The 22707-nt window shown below is 44.0% G+C and overlaps 1 protein-coding gene across 3 annotated transcripts in view; it reads left to right on the forward strand.

Annotated features, from left to right (window-relative positions):
• Positions 1-22707, forward strand: part of adarb1b (adenosine deaminase RNA specific B1b) — a 108256-nt gene that overhangs the window by 51628 nt on the left and 33921 nt on the right. For 2 of the 3 annotated variants that reach the window (XM_070975463.1, XM_070975464.1), the window contains exon 3: positions 15139-15174. Coding sequence is in view for 1 of the 3 variants with exons in the window: in XM_070975462.1 (XP_070831563.1) it covers positions 16087-16186 (100 nt within the window). In the remaining 2 variants the exon portion in view is untranslated. Of the gene's footprint in view, positions 1-15138; positions 15175-15997; positions 16187-22707 lie in introns of those variants that run through there. The other variant, XM_070975462.1, reaches the window with a different exon arrangement.

Consider the following 22707-nt stretch of genomic DNA (forward strand, 5'->3'; position numbering starts at 1 on the left):
AGAGAAACGCAAAAGGTTTTCTAACATGCAGTCTCCTCCACACAGCACACAGGCATCAAGCTCCTGTTAGCAGATAAACATACAGAAATCCCTGTAGACTAGCATGTGGAAACGTCTAAATTAAAGCTTGCAAAAGTCAGTTTGCAATGTTTATATTCAATTGACACATTAGCTGAATGTTCACAACCTACAAACTAACATTTATACATGCATAAAACAAGGTTTGCATTATCCAAAAACCCAAATAAATGTTCGACAATGACTAGCAAAGTAATACATTACCTCATCTCAGCTAGCCTGGCGTGAACTGAGAGAAGCACCGGAATGACAGCTCAAAGCCTGCGACCTCTTAAAGTGACAGTACAAGTATTTACACTGAGGTCTTAATACAACATGCAGGCATAAATATAGGAAATAAAACACACCTTAAACATATAGAGAACAATATTCAGGATTTGGTGACGTTTCAAATGTACAAATAAAGATTTCAACCTAGTTGCATATGGCAGCAAAACCCCGACAGAGGCAGGGAAGAAGACTGGAAGCTAGCAAACATACTGCAGATGTTAACAACGAATGGTTTAAAATGTTAACAAAATCTGCTTTGCAAATGTTTTATAGAGAAGCAAAGGCAGTGTTTGTTAGCCCTCAAGGAGACGATGTGTTTTGGTGAGTAACAGCTGAATGTGAGCATGGCCCCACAGGGCACCTTTAATCCAGCGCTCCCCGGTTTAGGAACCATCAGGTTTCAGTGTTTTTTTATGACCACGTTTTTAACATTGTGATGTGGCTGAAATCTCCAGTAACATCATCCTTTTAACAACAGAGAGTTTTTTTTGTCTTATATTTGTGGCCACTTTGTTTGGTCATTGAACCCAACAGTAGAGTCTGTACGTCGTCTAATAATAAGTGTACCTGCTGATCTACTGCTTTCCACTTCCACTCTTTCATAGTAAACAGCAGCAGAAGGGTCACAATAGTAAGAGCTCACTGATTTGTTTTTCTCACTCAATTTCACATTTACATTTGCTCCTATAGTGCCATTTCCACTCCATCATAAACAGTGCGGCTCATCGTCTCCAGTGTTTGTCTGCCCCCTCTTTCTCTCTATTCCTGTCTCTGCTTTACCTTGAATGACCTAATGGGCAGATGACATTGAAACCCTCTTGAGTCAGCATGTTCGTATCACATTGAATCATTAGTCCACTGAGCAGCTCTCCACCGAAGCAGATGGAAAAGCCTTACAGTTATTCATTTTAGAGTGAGGCAGCATGCTTAATAAAACAGTAAAGTGTAACAGACAACAAAAACACCAATAAAAACTCTGTTAATAAGGTAAAATTACATCACAAGCAAAATCAAGAGGGATAAAATCAATAAACATAAGAGCAGTTGGATAATAAAACTTGGATACTGTCCCTCAGCAGTTTTTCTAAAGTGTACTGTAAAAGTGGCCATTAGGGATGCAGCACTGGCAGGAATCTGTTGGGTCCTTCCATCAGAGGCACGTTCGTTACCAAGCTAAAATAGTAACCCTTATGTAACCATGGCCTTTGCCTGGTGAAAGGAGATGTCAGATGCAGATCTGCAGCGTATTGGCTTAAAATCTTTCTCACAGAACAACCACTAAACAACCAGAGAATAGAAAATGAGAGCAACAAGGCTATTTTGGCAGCGGTCTTGTTTATTTATTATCCTCTGAGTACCATGAAGAGAGACAAAGTCTGACATGTTGAAGTGGTGTTAAGTTTGATTCCAAGAACTTGTCCCCAATTTGAATAATTTGGACAGTTGGATGAAGTGATGGTGCAGCGCTGATGTCATACTGTCATTTCTTTCCCCTGTATGTTCTGACAGTGATTCATTAGCACGCTGTGTATTTTGTTGGTGATTCTGCTGAACATCTTCTTTGAAGGCCCTTTTCCTGCGAGAGTAATTACCGCAGCCTGTTGTGGGGGGTTTTTTTTTGGAAATTGCTGTTTTCAACACAAATGAATAAGATACAGACATGTACAACCCCTATTTCACAACAGCTGGGATGCTGTGTGTGAAAGGTAAATAAAAGCAGAATGCAGTCATTTGCAAACAATCTGTGTTCACTGACAACGGTTTTACAAAGTGTTCCTGAGCTCGTGTAGCAACATCCTTTATCCAATCATGTGTTCACAAAGTGGTGAACCTGCTCCATCCTCGCTTGTGAACGGATGCCCCTTTCATACCCAAACATGATACTATTGACTGTTACCAATGAGCCTGGGCCCGTATTCACAAAGCATCCTAAGGCTAAAAGTAGCTGTTAGTGACGTCATGCTTAGAAAAATCTTAGAATTCCTCGAATTCTAAGATTATTCTTAGAATTTTCCCTTGGTAAGATGAAAGTTATTCACAAAGCGTCTTAGGCCTTAAGAGAGCTCCTCAGGTGAAAAACTGTTAGGAGGAGGGAGGAGGACTTTTAAGAAGCCTAAGAATGTCTTAAACAGACGAGACGGTGGAAAGGCCGAGAGGAAGGAGAGATATTCTCTGTACGTTAAATGACAGCGATTTAATGACACGCTACCAGCTCGATCGCGCAGGGATAATGTTTGTGGTTGACCTCATCAGGGATTACTTGTCCCGCCCACCGCAGTAACGCAATAACGCCTGGATGAAAGTCATCACAACATTGCGATACCTGGCCACGGGTAAAAATGCAACAGTGTAGCAGTGATGACTTTTTATCCATTTCCTTCGTTGTTTTGGTCATTCTGCCAAATCAAACCGCTCTTCATAAGGACGCCAGCAGTCACAGGAACAGCTGAGTCTGCGTCCACCATTAAAATCAAATACATTAAGAAATAAAATTACCAGCATGGACGGTAAACATAACAATAAGCAAATCAATATAATCGGCATGTGAATGAAGTACATTCAAACATTTTGAAACTGTGTCACAATTAATTTAATTTTGCTGAGTTTCATCATCATGACATAAAATTAATGTCACGATTACACATTTCTTAATATAGTCCAAGTTATATGATAGGTTAATTTAACTGTTTATTCATTACTAGGAGTGTGGAGCGCATTTTTTCGTTTTATTTTTTATTTTTTTGTCTTTTTCCCTTTTTGTTACAACCATTCAGCTTTTGCGTCATACCTAGCAACGGGGTCAATCACACCTCCTCTCTAAGATAAATGTTTCTGTACCCTCCTTGCTCAGAGTTGCTCTCAGACACTTCCTTAATCACTCTTAAGCTAAGATTCCTTGCTGGGAATTTTAAGGCTAAGTTGGGAGCTCTCTTAGAGGACTCTACGACGGTTTGTGAATACGCGCCCTGGTTACCTGTGCAATGATCCAAACAGGTGATTTTGGAGTATTCCACATCTTTCCCAGCTTTTTTGAAATCGGGGTTGTATACAAATAGCAAGCATCCAGTGAGCAAGGCAGACCAGCTTTGTTCACTGGTGCATAGTAGGGCAGCCCTAAGGCAGCTATGGCCACATGGTAATCCCAGAAACATGTCCCACCACCCCGTCCTATTGACACTCATTCACTCCCTACAGCTTGTGTGTTTTAACGGAGCTGCATAATTCATCCTCTTTACAGGCACCCTTGTCCGTCTTCTAACGTGCATTTATCTGGACTTCACTTAGGAAGCAATTACATACACTCACACCTGATACGTTACATACACTCACGGCTGGTGGAGCCTCAGTCCTCTGCTGTCAGTCGCAGGGAGCAAAACAGTCAATAATTCAAGGCTTAAACGTACAGCGCTAAAAGGAAACAATCATGTTTGAGTTGGCATGTGTCAGGCAGATAGAAAAAGACAGAAAGGAAGAAACAAGGAGTGGAAAATGAAGGAGTGGGGGGAAGGGAGGCCTGACGGAGGGATGGAGGCTGCAGCGCCACAGGCACATCTGCCCGTGCCCTGCCTCCCCCTCTGTGGTCTTCTGGCCTGGCACATTGACACCCAGGAGGCTGTCCCCTCTGTTCGTCGCTTTCCCAAGACCATTCTTTCAGGAGTGAGATTCTGGATTGCTTCTTGTGCGAAAGGGTCTACATCAGCTTGCGTTTCTCACATTTTTGGTTTTGTTTCCTCGCTCTGCTCCACGTTAACTCAAGGGAGCTGTCCGGTGCTCAAAAGAGGAGTGTTGGGCAGTTTGGTGGTTAAATAGGCCTGACTCAGTGGCTGTGTTTCCATAAAGGTGATTTTATTTGCATTTTGAAATATCACATTCGAAAGTTTGATGGAAATGGAAAAATTTGAAAAAAAAAAGTGTCAGCTCAATGGGAGATGGAAACACCTTTGCCGAATAACTCACAACTGATCAGCTGTTTCTGCTGCAAAACCCGAAGAAGAAAAAGCTGTTTCCGCTGTTGTCATCTCCCCAGATATTCCCATAATGCTCTTCGTCTTCATAATCTTCATCTCTTGACAGCATGAACATGACCAGCTGACATGAAAGTGCAATTATAATGTGCCCAAACAAAGAAAATCCTGCAGACTTCTCTCCATTTTTCTCTCAGTTGGTGAAGGCAACGTGTTATTTCCAGTTTTCAACATCTACTGTCTTCTTCTACTGTGTTTATTATAGCCATGTTGTAACGTAGCTTATACCGCCAAGAAACTCTTTGTGTAGCCTAGTTCATTGACTCCAAACCAGTTTATGGAAACCTGACCAATTTGCATTTTCTTTGCTTTTTATTTTTTATCGTTGTAAAGAGTGAGCTACATTTCCAATCTCCAAGAAGAGGTCAGCTACAACACCTGTGAAAAAAAGTACATCCTTGTACTGGACTTAAGCTCCCACTTCTGTGGAGCTACATTTGTCCAAGGCAATTCGTCTGGGATTACCTGATGAAGGCCATGATTATTATAAAAGATTATGTTGTAAGTGTTAAAATACATTTTTCCATTTGTGCTTCAGGCCCGCTTTTATCCTGCTCTTTCTCAGTCACTCTTTCCAGTCTTACCTGGATATCCTGCACTTTTAATTGATTTTACAGACAGACTAAGACATGAAACCCATGAAAGAGCCAACAGAATGTCTGAAGACCATCAATTTGGGTTTGGGTTTGAATGGAAAATGTGTGTCTTGTGTGTGTAAATGTGTGTACATGTATGCATTTGCTGGCCCTCCAAGAACAAACCTTCCTGATACAGGCTCTCTTTTTACCAGGTGTAAGCTTTAGCCTACGTCACCGGATACTCTGACTTCATGTTGTGTCGTTTCATACACTCACACTGTACAGCACTCACACAGATATGTGAACAAAACATGTCGTGGCCTACTTTTCCAGCAGCTCTGTTGTAATCCTATCTGCGACCAGTGAATTGAAGAGTTGTGGGAAAGCCTGAACCGCCATTGTGCGACAGAACTACTGAAGGAAAAGGAGGTCGGAGGGGTTCTGCAGGCTCCATCTTGGGAGTGGCTGATTAGCTTGAACTCTGCATTCCTATTTCAATGAGAACCCAGTGTCGGAGGAGCATGTCCATTTATGCAAACATGCATAAACACACAAACACGCGTTCACACATTCCCCCATAATTACAGGCAGACTAATCCTCAAGCATTCTGCCCTAACACAGACACGCACAAGTCCTCCCGCTCACTGCTCGGCTCCCTGAGAACATAACGAGGGCTCAGGTGGCGGTGCTGGACGCTTGCTTTGGGCGGTGGCAATGCAGATGTTACCTGGTGGCTCTACGCCTTCCTTTGGGTGTGTGTGTGTGTGTTTGTGTTTGCCGGCCAGCTGTGGTGGCCAGCTGCCCACTTACCAAGGCCTTGGCAACTCCCCAGATGGTTGACCCAGATAGACACAGCAAGAGAGGAGAGGAACACACACACACACACACACACACACACACACACACACACACACACACACACACACACACACACACACACACACACACACACACACACACACTCTTTGATGCACATGCACTCTCTGACGTACACCTGCGTGGGCACCCTTCACACAGAGATGCTCGTGTAGTCCCATCAGAGCAGGTGAGGGAGGAGAGTAAGAGTTTTTATGGCTTTATTTTTGGGATGACCTCAAACTTTCCAGATGCAGCACATTTTGATCAGAGTGTAGCTCTTTGCTGTTAAAAGGTGTACTACACAGCGGCGATAGGAAATTTTGAGTTTGTTCAGTGACTTTTAGGTCTTGCATTTTGCATCAGGTCCAGAAAATATTGCACGCAGGGTTAGACAGTCGTGGTTGGCCGGTGCCCAGTCCCAGGCCAGCATGGTTGGTTGTGTGGAATTGTGCACCCAGGAGTGGAAAAGGGCTGGTGGGTTCAGCAGGACTCCGGTGGGGTGTTGGGCTCTGAACCAGACATGACCATGACAAAGGATGGAGCAGCTGACCGTCATTTCACACCTGCTGTTTTCACAAATGGGCCTTAATCAGTCGACCTACTGCTGAGAAAGGTTCAGTGCAGAAGTATCGCTGAAATAATGAGAAAGGTCACTTGTCAGGTTTAGTCCTCCCCGAGTTGTAATACTCGACGTGAGAAATGATTATTCTGGATGGGAAAGCGAACAAAATTCATGGACTGAGTGGGAATAAAGAGGAAGTAAAATGAATTGAACACATTTTCATACGCTGCAATTTCTTCTTCATTGTGAACTAATTGTTGTTGACATTGCTCAGCCCCTCTCCCCTCCCCTCATCCCCCCTGCCAGGTGCAGCTCTACCTGAGGAACAAATGCCAGCATTGATTGTGTCCGTTGAAAACAGCTAAGCTACGTAGCCATTCAATGGAAAACAACAAACGAAAAGATCAGGATGAGATCAGTTAAACTACACAGATTATATTGAGTTGATTGCTTGATCTTAAGTTGATATTGATTGTATTAGTTGTAATTTACAAAAATCTCAACTCTTGAATTGGCATTTTTCTTAAATCACTGAGGAAAACATGAAGTTAACTGCTCCTAGCATCCGCTGTTTCTGGCTAAAAATCTCAAACAACCTCTCTTGTCCTTCATGTAAGACCACTTTTGCTAATTGATGGGCATACTAAGCATCAGCCAAAGACCGCTGCAGTCCCTAACCTGTCGTGACCCCCCCGCAGTCGCCCCATTTCAACTGTCGCCTCTGAAATTTCCTTTTAAGCTGTGGGTGACCATGCCCGCTCACCTTGATGCTCCTTTGTGTATTCAGAGGTGCTTTTCTGCACTCACACGTGTGTATGTGTGTGTGCATGAGTGCAGTCGTTATCCTCAATGTCACACCGCATTGCAGTGCAGTAAAAACCCTTTGAGTAAGTGCGTGTGTGTGCGTGTGTGTGTGTTACATCAGTCCAACAGTTTCAGGGCAGGCTTCCGTCAGCTTGTATTTCTCCATTTGATGGTTCCACTGAAATTAAAAGTGAGCTGATTATTGGGTTTGTGTATTTCAGCGTCTTTGATTTTTCTTTAAACACATTTTTAGGTCCTATCCGTCTGCCTCAGGACATCTGTCCTTGCCCTGTTAATTAAATCCCCCCTTTTTCCCGTCCTTCTCCTTCCTGCGCCCAGATCCATTTCTTTCCCTGTGACCTGAAGTCTTCCTCCTCTTCTCTGTAACACAGGAAATGGAAAGTTTTGCCATCAACAAGGGCACGCAGCCGGATCGAAAGATAAATTGGCTGAGAGGAGAGACTCATTTGTCACGAGAAAAAAAATGCTGACATCTGTGTTGTTACGTATATAATAAAGAGAAGGAGGGCTATTACAGGTGAGGATGAATGTGCCGTGGTTCAGCATGACGGGAAGCAGGTTAGAAATTGTGTTGTAGATTATGAGCAGCTAACATACAATATGCAGGGATGCTGTGTTTATCATCACGTCAACTTGCTGGAGCAGGCTTGAAGGAAAACACTGCTCATTTTCAGGTGCTCTGAATCATATCAGGTAATTTGTGATGTCATGTTCAGTCTACCTACAACTGGAGCACCAAAACCCAACTTGGACTTTGTCTGTGTTGCCATGGCTGAGCCTGAGTTGAACCTGAGGAACGACATGACAGCCGAATTCATGCAAAATCAAAATAACTCACCTCGATCGATATTCTGGGGAGCGCCTCCGGTTCTTCAAAGGAAGCCGGAGAAGCCCACTGTAGGACTTAGAGGGGATGTGATGCCTTTTGTCTAATGACATCCTCAGTGGTTTCTTCCAGTATGAAGTACAGTACAAGCTAAACCCTATGAAGTAGTGAGTGCACCACTTCATAAATGATCATAAAGACCTGCTGTGTGAACTCAGACTGAGTGGCGTGAAGTCTGCTGCCCTTATCCCACCCTTACTTTATGACCGCTTGTTGGCTTTGCCCTTCAGGTGTATATCTTGCCAGAGGGTCTAACACAGAGCCGTCCATTGTTCTCCTCATGATGACGTCGCACATGCACGCACACACACACTGCTGCTGGTCAGGCCCCAGCCAAAAACCCAAAGCCACAAGCAGTGGAGCAGATCTGTCCCAGGCGGAGAGCTGGAGGCTGGTTAAGGAGGGGACCACACCCAGCAGTGGGAGCTGATGGTAGGCTTGGGAACTGAAGGGAACTCCCATAGGAAGAATTAAGTCATTCCTATTTACAGGCCGTCTTATTCAGAACAGAAGCAGGCTTCTGTTTAGAGAGGCTAACAGGAAAATATGGAAGCTGATAAATGATGTAAAATAAGCAATGGAGTTCCTAAAATAAGTGGATGATCAGATTTTTGGAAGCTGCTAAAAGTCACAGGATTATTTTGGCAGTCTGGTTTGTTTATAGATAGCTCTTGGATGCTTGTGTGTATGTGTGTGTTTGGCTTTGTGGGTATTCGCTCACAGAAGTCTCTGTTCAGTCAGTGTGAAGGCAACCCCTGCCTCGCTTTCGGTGACAATGCTGTTAGCATCCTCGCAATATTTATGCTCTTCGGTGACCCCCACACAGAAGACGCTGCAGCTTGGTGCTGTCTGGCAAATGTCCTATGGATAGTATCTGCTCACGTTTTGGCAGAAGAAACTCAAGTTTATTTATTCTTTGGAATTTTCCCCTGTTTTCTTCCCTGTCTTGGAAAGTCTGTATCACACGCGATGCAGTTTCTGTCATTGCTGACTCTCTCTGTCAGTGAGGGTGTAGAGGTCGTGTGGCTGCTCTGATACACGTGGAGCCACCAGCTGCTTCTTCACCTGCCAGTGGGAAGCTTCATCAGGAGGGCGCAACAAACATTAAGGTTCGCTGTCCCCTGCAGGGTCCACCCGCTTTTGCGTCGCCCCAAACTACCATTATTGCATTGTGAAGGACACGATCCCTCACCGGCTTCCCACACCGAGAAGTGTGTTTCAGTCGAGCCGGCAGCATCTGCATCAGGGAGTGAACACAGCTGTCTGTAATGCTGAACCTCCAAATTTAAAAAGCTAGATTGTAACCACATTTTTAGAAAGCCATCCATTACCGCTATGCGATTCTTAGAGCTGGTTCACGAGATGAGCAGTAGGTGGCGCCAATTTTCCAGTCGGAAAACCATCATACCGTCGCAGAAGAAGAGGCCGCAAACGCGATGATGTTACTTAAAGAGCGCCAGTCGAACCTCAAAAAAGGGAAAAAAGTAGAAAACATGATGGAAATATTACATTTCTGTTTGTGTCGTGTATTAGCGTGAGGACGGTTACATCAGAGCGATGTGGAGTGATGAGCGTCTTCTTCTTACCTCGGAGCAGAAACAGCTGATCAGTCGTGTGAGTTAAATGTTCTCTATGTCAGAACTTAGTGAAAGTTTCCGTCTCCCATTAATTGCATTCATTATTTTCACATTTTGGAGTTTCCATCAGCCTTTTCTAATGCAATACTTCAAAATTCACATACAGAAACACTGATGGAAACATGGCTGTATGAAATAAAATAGGAGGAAACAATGTGTAGCCACTTCTAAGTCAATTCAGCCACCACCTCAGTGCTGTCAGCAGTGAAATATGGAGTCTAACACAGACTTCTCAGGATTGGTCAGTTCAGCATCACAGGATCCTTCCCTTAAAGCAGTGCACAGAACGTGCATCTGAACACGGAAAAGTACTGCAGGGAAACCACAGATTCAAGCTGGAAATACAGCCAAATACCTTCAAAAACCATCATAGTCACGTTTTACTGGAACCCTTCCTGATAACCTGTTATAAAACATCTCCTCAGTCACTAACTCACTTTATTGCGTTGAGCATGTGGGTAGTTTTCTGGCTTCTCATTTCAAAAGTGGAAACTGCCTGTACAGTGTGAAATTTTTAGAGCTCTGGCAGCCGTTCTAAAACCCTTTAGCTTTCATCTTACTGTGTACGGTATGTGATGAGAGTACTTGATGTGATGTATTCTGCTTTTCACCACCTCCTGTTCTGGCTTGTGCCCATTTAACTCAAATTTGTCATTATTTTTACACGTTCACAAATCCGCACATGGGAGCCTGGACAATGCATCCAGCTCTACGGAAAGCTTTACCTTAGTGGACGCAAACATTTCTCCACAGGTTTGAACTTACTCCAGGTTCAAGGATGGAGCAGGATAACACATGTGAGCACTTACTGCAGTATACTTGAAAATTGGATTGAAATATGCGAGCAAATGAAAAACACTCCCCATCCTCTGTACACACTGTGTAATGTTTAATTATCTTGTAGCAGTGCTGCCCTCTGCTGGACATGTGTTGGTACAACATAAACACTGCCAGACTTGCACAGGGTTGCATGGGGAAAGAAGAGCACACTGTGATCCTGCTTCTCTCTACCTCCCATTTTCACACATGCACACACACACACTCACACACACTCACACACACAATAAATCACAGAACAATCTCACATGTAATTAAATGATGGATAAATTAAAATTGTGTCCCTGTGTGTTTATGCATGTGTGAGAGAAAGCTAGGTCAGAGGGAGGGGTAGCGTTTAATGGCTATTATGACCCCAGCTAGCCTGTTGTGTGTGTGTGTGTGTGTGTGTGTGTGTGTGTGTGTGTGTGTGTGTGTGTGTGTGTGTGTGTGTGTGTGTGTGTGTGTGTAGCTACTGGTTACCGAGCCATCGGCCTAGTTTTTGGCTAAAGAGCGGGAGTGGAGGGTTACAGTCACGCACTCCTCTTATCATGCGCAGTTGACTGGATGTCTGTCTCTCTTTCATAATCCTTTTCTTTCATAATCAACCTCTCTGACTTCATTTTTGTCCGGCCCGGTCTCAAATGGTTTTTCGCTCCTCTGTTGCGTCGAGTGAACTGAAGCCCCTGCGTCTCTCTGCGTCCACACTCTGCACCCCGCTCCAGTCTTCAAAGACCTGAGAGGAGGTCAGCAGCTATTAGACGCTAATGTGACCACCACACACATATACTGCTCTTAGACTCCCAAAAGCTCTCAGAGGCTCTCCCCTTCTGTCTCTGCTAATCTCTCACACACAATCTCTCTCTCTCTCTCTCTCTCTCTCTCTCTCTCTCTCTCTCTCTCTCTCTCTCTCTCTCTCTCTCTCTCTTGCCAAACTCTGTGCACAAGATGAGATTCAGTGAGTGTTGCTTTAGGAACGTGACTTCCTCACAAGGCAATGAAACTGCGCTCCTGCCTGGACATTCTTCATCTGCCTTCACGTTCAGGTATTCAGGCATCGCCGGACATGCTTCTGTCTACACGTTAGGTTTTCGCTCGGCTCTGCGCAGTGGCCAGAGATAACTGCTGTGACATGCAGCTGTATGGCACGGGTAAATTTGTATTTTTTGAGGCCTTTTCTCAAAATGTCATCCGGGGGAGCGATCTGAGGTTCGTGTGTTTGTACATTCTTCAGCTCGTCAGTTTATTTTTGCTTTGAAATGGCTTGTTAGATGGATGGCTTTCAGTCTGTCCTCGCTCCTTTTAATGAGGGATGCTTATAAATACTAATGAGCGTACTTTGGTCTAGCTAAAGGCTCTTGTTTGCTCGTTGTGAAAGTGAGAACACGTCGCTTTAATGATGCTGCCGTATTTGACATCTCACCCCTTTTTGTCTCCCCTCGCTGGTTTTCAGCTGTACTGCATTACTACGCTATATTTATGTGTGCTTATCAATATTTATGTGGTAGGTGATCATAAGTGAATTCTCCAAAGCCACGACTAGTGAAGCACGATTTAGCTCATAAAAGTCGACGTCCCTGGAACGGGCTTGTAAATTCGGATGAGAGGCTTTTGAAAGGCTTGAAAAAAATGAAAATACTGCTCTGACTGAGTCTATTTTTAGAGCTTTGTGCTTTTTAGTTGACTGTGAGTACATCTACCGTATGAACCAACAGATGGGCTCACCACAGTAGCCTGGATCGCTCGCCCGTGAGAGGTTGTTTTTGTCAATGGTTGTGTTTCTCTGTCAAACCGCTGCAAAGGCCACCAGGAGTCGAGTTGTTATTTGGAGTCTGGAAGGCCTTTAAATTCAGGCCGGATAACCGCAGCCCTCGTTCCTCTTGTCCACTCAGTATGTGTTGAAAATGCCAAGAGAGAGAGCAGGAGGTAAAATCTCTGCCTGCAGAGCAACATGTGCCTCCGTGGGGCCGTGGGCCGAGTCCGTTCTCCCATGTCTTGCACAGTCTCTGTAAATCAGAGGACGACGGGAAGTGGACTGACCGGTCTCTCTCAGAAAACAAAGCAAAACAAAAAACAGTCACCCAGCCAAGGCAGTTGTGGTGAGACTTGGCCAGCCAGAGTTGTCGTTGGCTTGTACGCAGAAGCATGAATGAGTTTGCGTCTGGAGTATATTTAAGTTCATCATCTCCCATGTTGGGCTGGCTTCTCTGTTCCGTAACTCTTCTTGGCTGGTCCTTTGGTTCTTTTCTTGCACTAACAAGCTGCAGTTTCTTTTTTTTCTCAGTTTCGTTGGAACATCTTTCGACCTTTCTCTCTCTGCTCAGTTTAGCTTCATGTTGTTAATTGGCAGGCCTCTGCGCTGAAACCTTTTGATTTGCTTTTTACAAACATCTACTTGAAGCGTCGGGAGGAGGGCCGTGGAGGAGTTGGGCAGCAGTGAAGACAGACTCCCTGACCTGAAACGACCCCTCAGGTTCGAGGTCCTGCTTTCAGGGCAGCTCTTTGGTTCAGTGTGGGAACCTTCTTCCTCTCTGTCGAGCTCCTCACTTCATCTTACCTTCCCTCACCTCATCCAGCTTCATCTCCGGCTCTTCATTTCCACGTCTCGGCCCCGCTCTGCCTTATTCTTTATCTTGTGTTCTCACTCAAGGTTTCTCCTCTGTATCCTCCCCTCCTATTCCTTTTACTCCTCTCAAGCCTTTATGGCTCTATTTTTCTCCCCCTCCTCCTCTCTTATTCCTTTACCATCATCTCTGTCCCCAGCTGCTGTGGAGCTTTAAGGGTTTTTTTCACACCCGCCTGTAGATTTATTGTTATTTTTAGTTGACATTGTGTGGACTTCAAGTACATTTTCACATGCAACCTGTTGTATTTCAGAGGATTCATATGACGGAGACAGAATCTGAATTTCAGTATGAAAATTTTAATAATAATAGTTAAATATAATAAATGCAAGAAATCTTTGTTGCACGGCTAAACAAAGAGATTTAGCATCTTACCCACGCACATACTGCCACATGTGTGATAGATTCAGCTTTTTTCTCAGTTATTCATGTGTTCAAGGTCATTGGTGCATCTGAAGTCGGTGTGTTGATTATAGCAGCAGTCATGAAAGTGTACCAGAAGACCACCTTCAGCTGGGTCAGTTGTTCAAAGGCAAGTGACTGATTTGTCCTGTCAGGAACAACAACAGCAGCTCTCTGGTTTCCTCGTCCATATGTTTAAAATCATAGTCCTGCTAACCTACCAAAAATTAGGGACAACGAATCCTACACTGTTTATGCAGTATGGCTGTAGACACGTTCTACTACCCTCACAACTCGTCTGACGTTGCCACAACTCATAGTCATTGTTTCATTTACAACCCAGATTCCATAAAGTTTTGCTCGCTGTGTAAAACAAAGCAGAACGCAATCATGTGCCAATAAACTGTGTTTGAAACACACACAAAGGTAAAACAGCAGCATCTACGATAAATTACTCCTTACTGTGTGGAAGTGTGTTCCAGGCTTCAGAACGTCTGTGCAGAACAGCTCTCATTATGAACTTTGTACAGCGATGAGGTGCTGCTATCTGACCAGAGCTCACTCATCCTGTGACAAAACTAATAAAATATACTCGTTTTTCACAGTAAAGCTGATTATGACAGTTTGCATAATTAGCAAAAGGCTTGATACCTCATCAGTAGACTCTCCATCCAACAACTGAGTCTTTCCAGGATGCCCCTTTCATACCCAATCATGATCCTATCACCTGTTACCAATGAGCCTGTTTACCTGTGGAATGATCCAAACAGATGTTTTTGGAGCGTTCCACATCTTTCCCAGGCTTCAGTTGCTCCTGTCCCAACATGTTTGAAACGTGTTGCTGCACCAAATTCAGAATAAGCAGATATTTACAAAAATAAATGAAGCTGATGAGGGAAAATATTAAATATCTTGTCTCTGTGCTGAGTATAAGTCAAAAAGATTAGCAACTTTTACAACAGTTTTACAACAGTTATGAATTATTCATGTTTTACAGAGCATCCCAACTTCTCTGGACTAGGGGTTATTAAATCCAGAGTGCTGAAACAAAGCCAAACTGTTTCTTTTCCAGGGAATACATTTCACTAATATGTTTATTTATTCTTTGGATAGTTGGTCTGGTTGAAATCAATGTTCTGTGCAGCAACTGGCCCCATAAACCACCATGAGTTTCTAAAGAGGAGCCTTGTGCTTGCTGAATGTCACGCTCACAGGGAAACAGGTTTTGATTTAATTAGAAAAAAATAGCCAGTTTCCAACTAAATTAATAGATCCAGTCTCACTGAGTGGAAAAGCCTGAATTCCATTACTTCAAACAATGACTGTGATTGGCCTGAAACAATCCGGCCAGTGTGTGGCACGGAGACACCAGCTGATGTGGAAACCTGGCTAAATATCCACCGCTAATGGTGTTTGTGTACCTTTTCTTGCCATCTGTGTCTACCACTAACTTGGTTGCACCACATCCTTACATCGCTGTTACTGTCAGTGATGGCGCTCTTTCACAGTAACTCTGCAGTCAGACAGATCTGCTGCTGTTTACTTACTTGGAACATCTTTTCTTTCCCTCCGGCAGGTTTTTCCGATTGCAGACATCCCAGCAGAGCCAAAGGTGAGTTTTGTTTTCCTTCTGCTTTTTCCACTTCTGTTGTTTTGGTCACTTTTCTTTTCCTTTTTCTCCTTATATAGACTTTGTTTTAACGCTATATGTGATCATCAATTAGCCATAACATCATTTGAAGCAGTAGGAGCCGTCTGTGGTGTAAAATCTGCTGCTTGTTGTTGATGTCTGGCGTCCTCATAGATGTAATTACAGCAGATTGCCACTAGAGGAAGGCAGAGTGTTTCTTTCTGAGTTGCCTCTCCTCCTCACGCTCCTGGTGAGTCTCCAAAGTATAGAGGTGAATATAAGCACATGTGGAAATATGGAAAAGCTGCTGTTTGGGGAAAAGGAGCAACATGAAATCTTGATTTTTCAAAATAGCAGGTTTGAGTGTCGTGTGTGTGAGCGTATTGCAGTTTGGAGCAAACATGTATTTCAGTGGTGGGGTTTCAAGTGTTTTTTGCCCATTGGAGGCGTCTGGTGCTTTGAGAGGAGATTACAGTCAGACAGTTAGCTCCCAGTGTTAATTGACAACAAGGATACGAAAACAGGGGTCTCTGTCCTCCGCTAGTCCCCTCCTTCTTTTTCACACTCGTCTCCATCGCCTCTCCTCTCTGACTACTGATAGGGCAGAGATGGAGTCAACAGAGGAGAGAAACAGCGAGAGGAGGAGGAAAGGGAGGGAGGGGAAGAGAGTTCGGATACGTGGGAAGGACTAAAGTGGAAACAAAGAAAGGCTGCAGGTGTGTGGACTTGTGAATGTCATTAGCTTTGCAGCGCACACTGGAGAGGTGTGGGAGCGCTGGCTGCTGGAGGTGAAGGACAGGTGGACCACGTGAGATCCCAGCAGCTGAAGTTTCATTTGGTCCAGGGTGGTCTAGTGTTGTTAGAGAGCTGTTTAGTTGGCTTTGAAGCCAAGCCATGGCCCTTCTGACCAACGGCGCACCGAATCTGGGCTCCTATTACTGCCTGATCCGACGCAGGTTCAAGAGGAGGCGCAAGAAACGCTCCGAACGCAAAGGTAACCTCCACGCAGGCACTTCACACACACACACGCAGGGATGCTGAGCTGGCTTCTTGAACACTTTGTCGTGTTTGGTCGAGCTGGACCAAGCTGTAATGAACCGTTTGTTTGACTCGTCCGTTCAGTTGAAGTTGTTATAGTTTCAGCAGACGGCTGAAGAGTCTGTTCTCGTGTCTTTATTCAAACACTGAGGATGCCGCATCGTTTAAAAGTGATCAGTTCTTCACAGTGTGTGTTTCTGTGCTAAATAAACCTGTGTAACGTGTTAGAAATGAACTCCTCCTCTTCATGCACCTCCTGCAAAAAATTTTTTTTATCGCACTGTTAAGTCCAGAAGACAGAGGACATCATACTCAAAGCGCATATTCGCTGACCAAAAACTCAGTATAGTTTAAATGTGATGGGGGTTTTTTTTCTTTTTTAATGATTAATTTTCCAGAAATGTTCATGGTTTGTCATAGAAATCTCCTCTCTTTCAATTTCTTATGTTGAAATTATATTTTTGTTCTAAAAATGTGCCTTAGAAAGGTCCATTCTCACATTTTTAAGCTGAATGTTAGCAAAGATATTTAGTCTGACAGTCCAATCACCAAATAAGAACTCAGTATTTTGTTTTTCTCATGTGAATCTAAATAAAAATAAAGACCAGTTTTGTTACTGAACCATGAACACCATCAGTGAACATTATGTTTTTGTTTTGAAGATGATTTTTTTCAGCATTTTAGCCTAAACTGAGAGGAGACCATGAGGAGAGACGAAAGGTCCTCAGCCGAAATCCCTCTGCAGACGTTACATTTACGAATTATCCTGTTTCTGTTCTCATTAAATGTTTAAAGGAAGTGTGGAAAGAAGCAAAAGTTCTTAAAATAGAGTTAAATTATTCAGTCCGTTTTGATTAAACACACATTTTTGTATGTTCTCGTGTCCTGCTTTGCCCTCCTCTGAGGACTTTTTTTAAAGACTCTCATAAATGAGGCGATGTCTCCTTTGCCTTCTCCCGCCTCGTCCTCTCCCTCTGTCTGAGTGAGACAGGTCCGTGTCTCTGTGTAATTGAAGTCGGCTGACGGGGGCCCCACACGGGCTCTAAGCTTTTCTCTCCTGAGTTTGCTGCTCTGCTCTGGGGATTAGCCTAACAGCAAAGGTAGTAATTACTTAGGTGGCCACAGCTCACTGGCAGTATTAGCCATGTCTCAGCCACTTGCTTTGACACCCACTGCCCTCCAAACCCCCCACCCCTCCTCGTCGAGCCGAGTCCATTCATCCAAGTAAATCCACCACTGCTGATGCTGCATTTCTACCCCCCGATTCGCACTCGAGCCCCGCTCACTCAGAGACTGACTACGTCCATCAGCATTACACAGGTCTGTTTCCGGCCTTTTCACTCTCCCTTATCACCATGGGAATGAAAGTGGCACTTTTTCACCATACTGAGAGAAGCGATGACTAAGCAGGACTTTGGGCCAATGTTGATCTACTTGCTCTCAGTCAGCTTTAAAGCCCCACGCTGGAGGCCTCCTGATAAGTTGCTGAGCACTTTAGCTGTAGTGCCCACTGGGCTAGCAGCTAACGCTAGCTGTGAGGATGAGGTCGAATGCTTACTTAAGACAAGCATCAGTGGAATAATGCGACACCGGTTGGGGAAAATTTGCTGGGTTTCCTTGTCAGCGAGGTCAGAGTGAGCAGCACCGCTGACTGGAGAGACCATGAAGTGTTGTCCAGAGTCTTCCTCAAGGACACTTCAGCATGTCGATGCAGGGCTCGAGCAGGGTGAGCTGCGTGTGGAGCATCGAGCCCTCATCCACACCGCAGCCCTGAGCACAATGCAGGCATGTTTCACGCCTTTGACAAAGTCCAGTTTGATCAAATGTAGTTTTACTTCAGCTGTAGTTGGAGAGCGCGAATGTGTCTGCTGCTGAATGACACATCTGAACACTGAAAGCACTTTTGGATCATGCTGTCAGTCCATCGTTTCTGTCAAACTTACAGTCGTGACTTGAATATTTTGACTTAAGTGCAGCTGAACTGAATGTGCCCCGTAAATCGGATCAACATGTATACTGTATGTCTAAGAGTTTAGGAGCTTTTTGTGTTCAGCCATGCTCCGATCACCCACCTCAACAGTCCAGTTTCAGGTTGTATATCTCCTCCAAATGTTTAGCTTATGTCCTCCAAGTTTGTGTTTTCTTGAATGCAGTCGGAGGTTTATTGTTGACAGAAGCTGCAGCTTACTGTCTTTCAAATTCAAATAAGGGGATGGAGCTTTTCCTGTGACGGACATGTGGTATTACACAGTGGTGGAGGAAGTATTGGGTATTTTTACTTAAGGAGAGTTTGAAAATAAAGTTGCAGGTAAAAGTACACATTCACAGCCTTACTTCAGTAAAACTCTCTGAGGATTAACAGCAAAAAATACTTCAAAATCTGATAGATCGGTGTCTGTTGTAGCCGGTGGAGGTGAAGCTGTGAGTAAATACTTTTTATGCTGTTTGGGACTTTAGTCATATCCTATAAACTGATCACATGTTTTTAATTTAAAATCTTCTAACTAAAGCTGTCAAAAATGTGGTAAACTATAGTTTTCCCCTATTACTGTAAAGGAGTAGAAGCACAAAATAGCATAATATTGAAATACTGTTGTAGTAGTACAGGTACCTCAAAATTGTACGTAAGTGTAGTATAATAAATACATGTTTTTCAAGCTTTAAGTAGATTTTTGAATGCTCATTTTAATGAACTGATTTTCCCAACAACTGACATATTTCACAGAAGACATTTTGACTCGTCACAGTAAGAACATCTCAGGCGTAAATGATGAAACGAATGACGGCTGAATTCCATTTAGCTGTTTCTGTGTCAGGGTCCTGGTGTCGTGCATGCTGGCTCGCTGTCACACTGTTACGGCTCACCTGAATAGAACCTCGTTCATGTTATTAGTAACGTTGTGATGTGTGTAGTCCTCGTCCTGATATTCACTGACTTTGCTTTTATGTATATAGTTCTATGTAAATTAAATGTGTTATTATGATTTTTGTTGTAACTGTGATACACTAAAAAGGTCTATGTACTGTATACGCTGTAGGACTTGTATTCATTGATGATCATAATTTCAAAGAGAATTACCATCCGGCACACAGTGACTTTCAAAATGCTGAACTTAAGCACATCTTCCAAGTGATGAGTTCTCCAATGCATCTCTCATAAATGTGCCAAGCCATGACACTCGCAGACGACGCTTTCCAATGGGCCGTATATGAAATATGGAAAATGGGAAACAGAGGCCTTTTCTGCCATGCCAGCAAAATCTCCAAAATGAGCTTTTGTAACTTGAACAGGGGGGCAGAGAGGGGGATCTGCACCGCCTGACGCTCACAATCCATCGCCCTGGAGGAGACTTCGCCTAAAACAAGACTGTGTTGTGTTTTTTTTTTTTGTCTTTTCTTTTTGCATTCTCTCCTCCTACAGTACATCCTCCCTTCCACTTCTCATCTTTCTGTCCTCTTCCTTTTCCCCAAACCCTCCTGCTCCTCCGTCATTTTACTTATATTCACACCACTGAGAAATGATCATTTCCATGTGGAATATTCTCTGATTTAATACAGTTTCTTAATTGATTTTGCTGTTTTCCTTCCCTGCAGAATAGCATAAGCTGCTGCTTGTAGTCACAGAAAATAGATTTACAGCACAAAGCTCAGACAGGCCGATTAAGAGCTGACAACAGTAGCAATGGCAATCAAACAGAAAACACGGCCACATTCATTTACCTAACAACAAAAAAGCTGTTGCTGATGAGCGGGGACTTATTTAGTGGTGCAACATTTCCAGGCGCCACAAACAGAGCGGCACTCTGTCTTGATAAGAAATGAGTTGTGTCTGCCTGTCTCAGTGTAATTAGCCTTGATTAGCATGCTGCTAATGACCGTAACAGACTGACAGAGGGGAAAAAAAACCATTGTAGCGAGAACGCACAAACCGCAGAGGTGTGTTTAGCTGGCGGAGAGACGTTTCATGGCCCTAGAGATGTGTGCAGGGATTTGTGTCGGCTCCCTTTATCACCACAGAGATAAACCTCATTAGTATAGATTCATAGTCAGTGTAGATTCAAATAGATATGGAGGTTGAAATGTTTGGCTGTTGCAGCTGGTTATTCCGCTGCTTTCATGTCAACGGAGGAGAGGGATTTCTTTCGAGGTGATGAAACAGGACATGTGGAGATGAAAATGATTTTTTTTTCCAGCCAAATGTGTCACGTGGAAAGCTTTGCCGGCAATGCGGAGGAAAGATTCATTTCAAACTTTGGAGTGTTACCACAGAACGAGCTCCATCACAGTTCATATCGCGTTTTTGTAACGTAGCACAGCCGTCGCTGTTCTTCTGCTCCGTCTCGGGCTGCTCATCCTTCCTCCCCCCATCCTCTGACATTCATCTTCCTGGGGTGTATGAACACTTTCTCCCTCCCTCTGTCAGCTGTCACACCCTTTTTCATCCCGTGGAGGTACCTCACCCTGTCCTCTCCCTGCTGTCCATCAGCGGTACCTCTCTCCCTGACAGTAGCAAAGGCACGAGGTGTGAAATTCAACTCCTCAATGACAGTGTCACCGGTGCACAAATCTGCATTCGTGTCTTTGCACAGCGTTTATTTTCAGACTTCTGCCCCCCGGTTCGTATGCACACAGGCAGGTTCGAGCCTACGCGAGCGTCCCTCTCATCGGGGAGCGGGGTCCCAGTGCATCTAACCTGGCCTTGAATGTGACAAACGGTGTTAGCCGTGAGCGCTGTGGGCACCCAGGCGAGGACAACAGGAGGACAGAGGAGAGGATTGTGTGGGGAGGGGGGGCAGATGGACAGAGGATAGCAGAGGGGAAGAACTGACAAAAATGCTTTTGAATTTAAGTAAACAGCTGCATCTAAAAAAGGCACCATGCATGCACACCCAAAGGTTCTGTCCAGCTCCTTTAAGACATTAGCAGCATTAGCTAGCAGCTTGACAGCTGTAATGGAGACAACACTGGACTTCCAAGTTAACAAATCTCTTAAGGCTACTTCTGTTGATGCATGTGCATGCCGTCATTGGTGTGTCTGGATATTTGTGTGCACGTGAGTTTTCAGGACTTCCTACTTGTGCGCTCTGCTGGGCTCCTGAGCATTGAGCACAGCAGCGGTGGTCCTCTGTGAGCCGGGCATGCTCACACACCCCCACTCAGACATTCACACACTTCCAAACACACTCAAACATACTCGCTTTTCCCCACAGGCGCCCGGTGCCTATGCTGTGTCATAAATCAGAGCTGTCAAATAGATTTTACAGCTCCCAGTGAAAAGAGGAGAGGCAGCCACCCAACAACCTTGAAAAGATGGAAGAAAGCAAAAGTAGAGGAGTTTTAGTGGTATTAAAGCTGATACCTGGACCTAAGGAATCTGTAAAAGGACAGTTTCCAATGCACGGAGCGAGCGCGTAGAGACAGCTGAGCCCATCTGTACGACCCTTGGTTAACAGTAAGTATGATCAGATTTTTGGTCATCCTTTTTTCAGTCTCTTTCTTGGACTAAATGCAAAAAGAAACCGGCGTCAGCAGCTTCGAATCAGCAGGAAGTCCACAGAAAGGAGAAAGTGGCAAAACACGCTGAGCACAGACATTTTGGAATATTTATCTTCCCTAACATTTAGATTCAACAGCCATCCTAAAAATAGTACTACATGTGCAGTGATATCGCTTTATCATGAGTAAGACCAGTGTTTTACTCTTGTCAACATCAACATTTGTGGATTATCCAGTGCTGCATGTAGTTTAATGTGGATGCAGTGTAGCTTTGTTGCTGTCAGATATGATGCAGGATTGAACACAGTATGCATACATAGCAGAACTGCGGTAAGCATCACCCACCAAGCAGGATTTGAATGAAAAAGACTGAGGATGCAATTGATTTATTTTCTGTTTTATATTATGTAAAAGAGTAAAATATTTAAATCCTAGTTGGGATGAAATCGAACTGGCCTTGAATCAGAGCATACTGCTTCGTTACAAGGCGCTGAGGTTAGCCCTGTGGGAAGAATTGATGTGAGGCACTAGGCCCGTGTTTTCGACTGTCTGCAGCAAACATAAATACCAAGCAGGTGGCTAGACTTGCTTCAACACTAACCACAAACAGTGGTGGCCATTAGTTTTAGCCAAGTTAGTTAGTTTTTCTGTTCTGTGTGTTGTTTTTGAAATGCCGTTTTTCGATCACCATATACGTAATTTTATACATGATAACTTTATATATCATGATTCAGTAATTGTTCTGTAATACAACCAAGACATGGTTTAACATAATCATAATCATACTATACTATACTACTGTATACAGCATCATGTCGTCCAACCCTAGAAGACATCGTGTCTCTAACGGCATATTTGTCCAGTTGGACCACAAATCAATGAAATGGATATTCTTACCCGAGACACGTTTTTGTTCCGTCCTCTATAACGCTACAGACCCCACCGGACACGTTTTAGGAGCAGAGCCTTTGCCTGTCCAAT

This window comes from Chaetodon trifascialis, chromosome 12 (genome assembly GCF_039877785.1).
Source record: "Chaetodon trifascialis isolate fChaTrf1 chromosome 12, fChaTrf1.hap1, whole genome shotgun sequence".
In the NCBI taxonomy this organism is placed as follows: Eukaryota; Metazoa; Chordata; class Actinopteri; order Chaetodontiformes; family Chaetodontidae; genus Chaetodon; species Chaetodon trifascialis.